This window comes from Sinocyclocheilus anshuiensis, unplaced genomic scaffold (assembly GCF_001515605.1).
Source record: "Sinocyclocheilus anshuiensis isolate Anshui unplaced genomic scaffold, SAMN03320099.WGS_v1.1 scaffold1188, whole genome shotgun sequence".
NCBI classification, from domain to species: Eukaryota; Metazoa; Chordata; class Actinopteri; order Cypriniformes; family Cyprinidae; genus Sinocyclocheilus; species Sinocyclocheilus anshuiensis.
The window spans coordinates 58,729-64,861 of NW_015547690.1; the positions used below are offsets into that span (position 1 = coordinate 58,729).

The window sequence follows — 6,133 nt, forward strand, 5'->3', positions numbered from 1 at the left end:
GCTTCTTGAGATGGGCCAGGAGGCTGAATCTGCCTCGCCCCTCACTATCCCTACATGGGATTTGCCTACTGTGCTGAGGGCCCTGAAGGGCCCTCCTTTCGAGCCACTTCAGTCTACGAACCTAAGGTCACTGTCGTTAAAGACTGCTCTGCTTCTAGCAATAGCATTGGTAAAGCGAATAGGAGATCTGCAGGCGCTTTCCATTAGCCCTGCCTGCCTGGAATTCGGGCCCAATGACTCCAAAGTTGTCCTGAAACCAAGGCATGGTTATACACCCAAGGAGCTCTCCACTCCATTCAGAGCACAGGTCATTACGCTCTCTGTGCTTCCTTCCTCTGAAAAGGATCGAGAGTTATCCTTATTCTGCCCCATCAGAGCTCTAAGATTTTACATCGAGCGTTCTGCCCCCTTCAGAAGATCGGAACAACTCTTTGTTAGCTTTGGTAACCACACCAAAGGGTATCCGGTCATGAAGCAAAGACTTTCTAGGTGGATAGTAGATGCTATCACGCTAGCGTACACTTCCTTGGGCCCCATCAGTACAGTGCCCCATCGGAGTATGGGCCCATTCGACTAGAGGCATCACCTCGTCTTGGGCGTAGTATAGCAGTGTGTCCATTACGGATTTTTGTGAGGTGGTTTTTTAAGGCACTGCATGAACCAATGGCCGTGCAGTTTCACTGCGTGATTGAAAAAAGGCTTCAGTTCAGGAGAAAAAAGGCTTTTTTCCCATAGCGTCTTAGCAGACGCAGTACGAGTGTAGTATCGACAGGGAACACCCTCTTTTCCAAAAATAGCATTAAATAAATTGCGAAGTTTAAACGAAAAGGTAGCAGTAACCTCAAAACAACCTCTTGTTGCAAAAGACACTGATGTACCTCTGCAGTGGTGGTGATGATGATGATAATGGTTATCACATTTAAAGTCCCCTTGTAGTCAAACATTTTATCCTTTAAAACTCATCTTTGATCATAAAAATGACGTATCTCAGGGAACCGAGGTTACATTAGTAACCGAGTACGTTTTCCCATCTCCGTGTCCATTATATAGGTCATTTAATCACATTTTAATGACCACCATTGGAAAATCAAAGCACACCATGAGGGGAATTCTGGTATTTTTTTGATAGTGAAAAGTTGGCCACACCATCCTCATCTAACATTTTTGTTTCACTTTCCTCTTTCTAGTTATTTTTTATTTTTTTGTTTTCTCTTCCTTCTCTCAAGGTCCTGCTAGTCATAGTATTCCTATATTAAATTATATTGATCATACAAGCATTACAGGTGAGTTTACATTTTTGAGTTCAAACAGACCTACAAAAATATATTTGTGGTTCAGTACCATTTGCTCTTTGTCAAGCATTACTATAGTGTGTGCATGTTTTATTTACATTGTTTGTTAATGATTTTGTTCTAACATTTAGTAATGTAATTTCTTGTGAAATATTAAGATGGGCTTGTTCCTCTGTTTAAATGATAATTTACCCTGTTGTTTATCTAAGTGTTACCCTTGTTGTGTTTAATGTACCAAGTCTTGTATTTTATGAGTGTTTGCTTGTTTGTTTCTTTATGTGTGTGTGTGTGTATGTATGTGTGTCATGCATGTTCATGCCATGTTGTCAACAGTATAAAACAAGCATTTTGCTCCACATAAATGTTGACTAACTCAAAACAATAGACATATACTTCCTAAGAAATAATATTAAAATCACCTAATCTGAATAGGTTACGATTTTATTTCAGTCAAAACCTATTTGAATATTTAGGCAGATGAACTCAATTCAGATATGTCATGCAAGTTGGCAGAACTTGGCACCTTCATTTTAATCTTCAATAAATATTGAACTTTTTCTTACAGTGCAAGCTGAAAGCAGCAGCAAGCCAGAGGGTTTCAACTTTTGAGTCATAACAACCCACATCTCCATAAAGTAGCTTCAATCATATTAGAGTGGACAGATACAGTTCAGAGCAGAAGGCAATGGGTATCTACAGTCTCCACCCAAAATGTATTTTTTGTACATTGTTGATGCAGACCTGTCATATGAAGGGGCTGACGTTATTATTCTCAGACACGTGACTTTGTTGTCTTATAAACTAGTAAAGTCAATGGGGGAAGCTTATTCATCACTGAACTGTTGTTAAACTCTTGGTTATCTATTGTGACTCTCCTGAGAGACAGAACATGGATGTCTTTACAACCTCAGACTGTAAGTATCACAAATCATTACATTTTATATGACTGTATAAACAATAAACAACCTTTTAAAAGACTGGAGTTATATAGATTGATAGGTCGGCTATATTAGTCATGTTAGGTCATTAGGTTAGACTTTTTATTAACTGTTAACTGCTTTGGTCCTATATGTTCACTATTTGATTAAATGAATCACATGGTTTAAATCAACTGAATAATTTAAGTACCAAAAAGGACTCAATCTGTGTTTACCTGAATGATTTATGGCTTCCAACAAGAATATAATTTCTTTCTGAAGGGCTTTGAAGAGACTTTTCATCACCGTTTCATGTCGCTTCACTCTTCAATATGATATTTTGCACTAATCGCATATTTTCTCTCTTAATAGATGAAAGTGATGCTTTTATTTTCACAGATTTGACAGACTTGGTGAGTATTATTATATATTATATTATAGTTTGTGGAGTCCAAAATTCTGGTTTAAAAGTCTTCTGTTTTGCATATTATAAATCTGTGTTAAAGCTAAATGACATACAGTATACTGTCAATGTGGTCACATTTTGCATTGGTAAATTTAAAAGTTCTAAAATATGTCAAGATATTGACCACCCATAACAACTTTTCAAGTCAACATTAAAATGCTGCCCACAGCAAATATTATCAGTTAGCAGTCGTTAAGATCTGTTCTTGTTAGTGCTGTATGATTGTTTGGACATTAGATGTCTTTTTCTGAAAATGTATTGTGTCAGTCAAGTAAAACTATGTATCTTTATCTTCACATCTTACTACACCTCATGCACCTCTTGGATTAAGATCATACACACTGTCTGTTTCCAAATTGTTGATTTTTTTTAAACAACACAATGAAAAGATTTTCCACTGTGTGCATCACATATCATTTATCTGCCATGTATGTATGTATGTGAGGATGGAAAAGAATTTAGCGTTTGACATGCTCCAAAGGGGGTCTGAGTATGAAGACCTCTGGGGGGAGGGGCTGATGCTCTATCTGTTTGCGCACGCTTTAGAAAGGGTTGAAAGAGGATGTGGATGTGGTGTACTTGTGTGGTTTCTCCACTAGAGACACCTGCACCTGAGCTAAGCTGTGGAACATGTTTCATAAATTTAGATTGTCAGAGCCCGCTGGAGCGTGATGTCACACAGAGTCACACTTTACTGATCAACTGGATTACAGCTGCAAAATGGCGAGAGACTGTTGTACCACTGTAGACAGGAAGTGTTTGTTAGTTGAGTAGAAGATTGTCTGAAAAGACAGTGGGAAACACACTTTTAAATTTCATAGTCAGCATTTTGACAAGTGATAACCGAATTTCAATAAAACTACATTACTAAGATCATCAAACTGCCATGGTATGCAGAATTTAAATAAAAGCAAGAGAATTTAAAGGAATATTTAACACAAAAATTATTTTCTCAACCTCATGTCATTCCAAACACTTATTACTTACTTTCTTCTGTTAAACATGAAAGAAGATATTTTGAAGAATGTACAGGTCACTCTTTACCATATAATGATAATTAAAGAGGGTTGCTGAGTGCCAAAACGATAAAAAAAAAAAATAATAATAATAATAATAATAAAGTATCAAGCTGTCCACATAACTCATGCTCAGTATTGCAAGTTCACAAGTTTGCCTACCCATTCAGTCCTGCTAGATAACGGTAAACAAACTTGGAACAAGGAGGCTTGAACCTGAGGCTTGGCTTGAGCTCCAAGTTAGAGCCACCCCCCCATGATTACACAATTTAACCCTCATCCGTCCCCCCTTTAAAAACACATTTTTAAAGATTTTTTAAAAATCGAGCATTGATCGTTAGGTTATGAGACTTTTTTACTTTTGTCACACTTGAACCAGGAATACATGAAAAAAAATTTGAGTGAATTCGAGCGGTTTAAGTGGGTGCTATAAAAAAAGTATCAAAAGCGTCCCTCGTCCCTCATTTTGACCCGCCACTGGAAAAGCATGGAATTTACGAAAAAACTGCAGATTTTTTACATTTAATTTTGTCACACTTGAGCATGGAGCACACACAAAATAATTTGAGTCGATTCGAGGATTCTATGTGTAATAAAATAAGGTGTAATTAAAAAAAGTAACAAAAATGTCCCTCAGGGGTCATTTTGACCCGGCCATAGGAATGAATAGAATGTCCGAAAAAAAACAGCATTTTTTTATTTATTAGATTTTTTTTACTATATAATATCTGACACAATCAAGAAAAGATGCATACCCAAACAAAGGGCTGAGACTGCAGAATGTCCCCAATACACAAAAAACTCACATACCCACACACACACAAACACACACACTCCCATTGAAACACTTTATAGCATTTATGATGTTTCTGCTGGGAAATGACTGTCATTTTGAATTTTTTTTTGACTTAGCATAGTTAAATTTGAGTGATGGGGTGGAGACCAATGAGTTTATATCATATTATTATTTTTAAATTTATCTTTTATGTTTATTACATATTTATGAAACTGTATGAATATGCATGTGTTTGGATTAAAATTCAGTATCAATTTAATTTTTTTTTACAAAATATATATTTTTTTAATGTTTTGATATATATCTGAAAGCCTTGAGATATATCTGAAAGCTTAATGAAGCCTCAAGTTGGTGTAGTTTTAAAGATTTCACTTGTTTGGCTCATTTAAGAATCTCCATAGGATTCAATAGGCCCCTCTAGTGGCTATAATCATAAAATGCAATTTTATGTCATTTTTCCCCACCAGATGACATCAGAGACACTCAGTGACCTAGGTCCTGATGGATCATCATATTTAAAGTATAAAAATGCAGAAATGGTGTCTTTCTTTGTTTTTTTGTTTTTTGGTGAAACAATGTATAAAAATATGCTCATTTTCATAAAAATATCCAGAATTTAATGTGAATAAAATAAAAATCACCAAAAAATTATTTAAAAACCTACATAAAAAATTCGAGAAAAAAAAAATATATAAAAATGGACCAATATAAGCTTTCTGGACCAAAAATAAAATTAGTGTCATTTTTGGCCTTCGGGTCATTTTGACCCGCAAGGGACACTTTTGTTATAGGTTCGGGAGGGACGGATAAAGGAGTAATGAAGGTCAGAGGAGGAGAAGGGGAAGATTAGTTATGTCGGAAGAATTGTCACTGGTATAACGCAATGACTGCTGCTTATATATACTCATAGCGATGATTGACAGGACTAAATGAGTCAAGTCAAGTCACCTTTATTTATATAGTGCTTTTAACAATACAGATTGTGTCAAAGCAACTGTACAGCATTAATTAGGAAAATATTGTCAATAATGCAAAATGATAATAGTAAACACTCTGTTCGGGAGGGACGGATAAAGGAGTAATGAAGGTCAGAGGAGGAGAAGGGGAAGATTAGTTATGTCGGAAGAATTGTCACTGGTATAACGCAATGACTGCTGCTTATATATACTCATAGCGATGATTGACAGGACTAAATGAGTCAAGTCAAGTCACCTTTATTTATATAGTGCTTTTAACAATGCAGATTGTGTCAAAGCAACTGAACAGCATTAATTAGGAAAATAGTAGGGGGTGTGGGGGGGTCAGTTCTCCTCTGGCCAGATGAAACCAGCAGTTCAATTCCAGGGTGCAGCAAAGTCATATTGTGCAGAGGACTCATCTGGTTCCTCTGGTCTTGTTCCGGTGGCCCTCTAGGAGACTAGATCTTCACTGGGGATCTATCTCTGGGGCTCATCTAGTTGTCCTGGTCTCCGCTGACATTCAGGGCTGTACAGGTCCTCTCTAGATGCTGATCCACCATCTGAGCTGGATACGTACGGGATCCGGGTGACTGCAGTGACCATCTGATCTGAATACAGACTGGATCTGGTGGCTACGGTGACCTCGGAATAAGAGAGAAACAGACTAATATTAGCGTAGATGCCATT

General features: G+C 36.9%; 1 protein-coding gene across 1 annotated transcript in view; it reads left to right on the forward strand.

The window, feature by feature from the left end:
- The first annotated feature begins 2,141 nt into the window (after window positions 1-2,141).
- The window catches only part of LOC107703604 (C-C chemokine receptor type 9-like), a 12,784-nt gene continuing 8,792 nt past the window's right edge, over window positions 2,142-6,133 (forward strand). Inside the window, exons 1-2 of the mRNA XM_016506295.1 lie at window positions 2,142-2,206; window positions 2,582-2,622. Coding sequence (XP_016361781.1) covers window positions 2,182-2,206; window positions 2,582-2,622 — 66 coding nt within the window. The 5' untranslated portion in view covers window positions 2,142-2,181. The remainder of the gene's footprint in view (window positions 2,207-2,581; window positions 2,623-6,133) is intronic.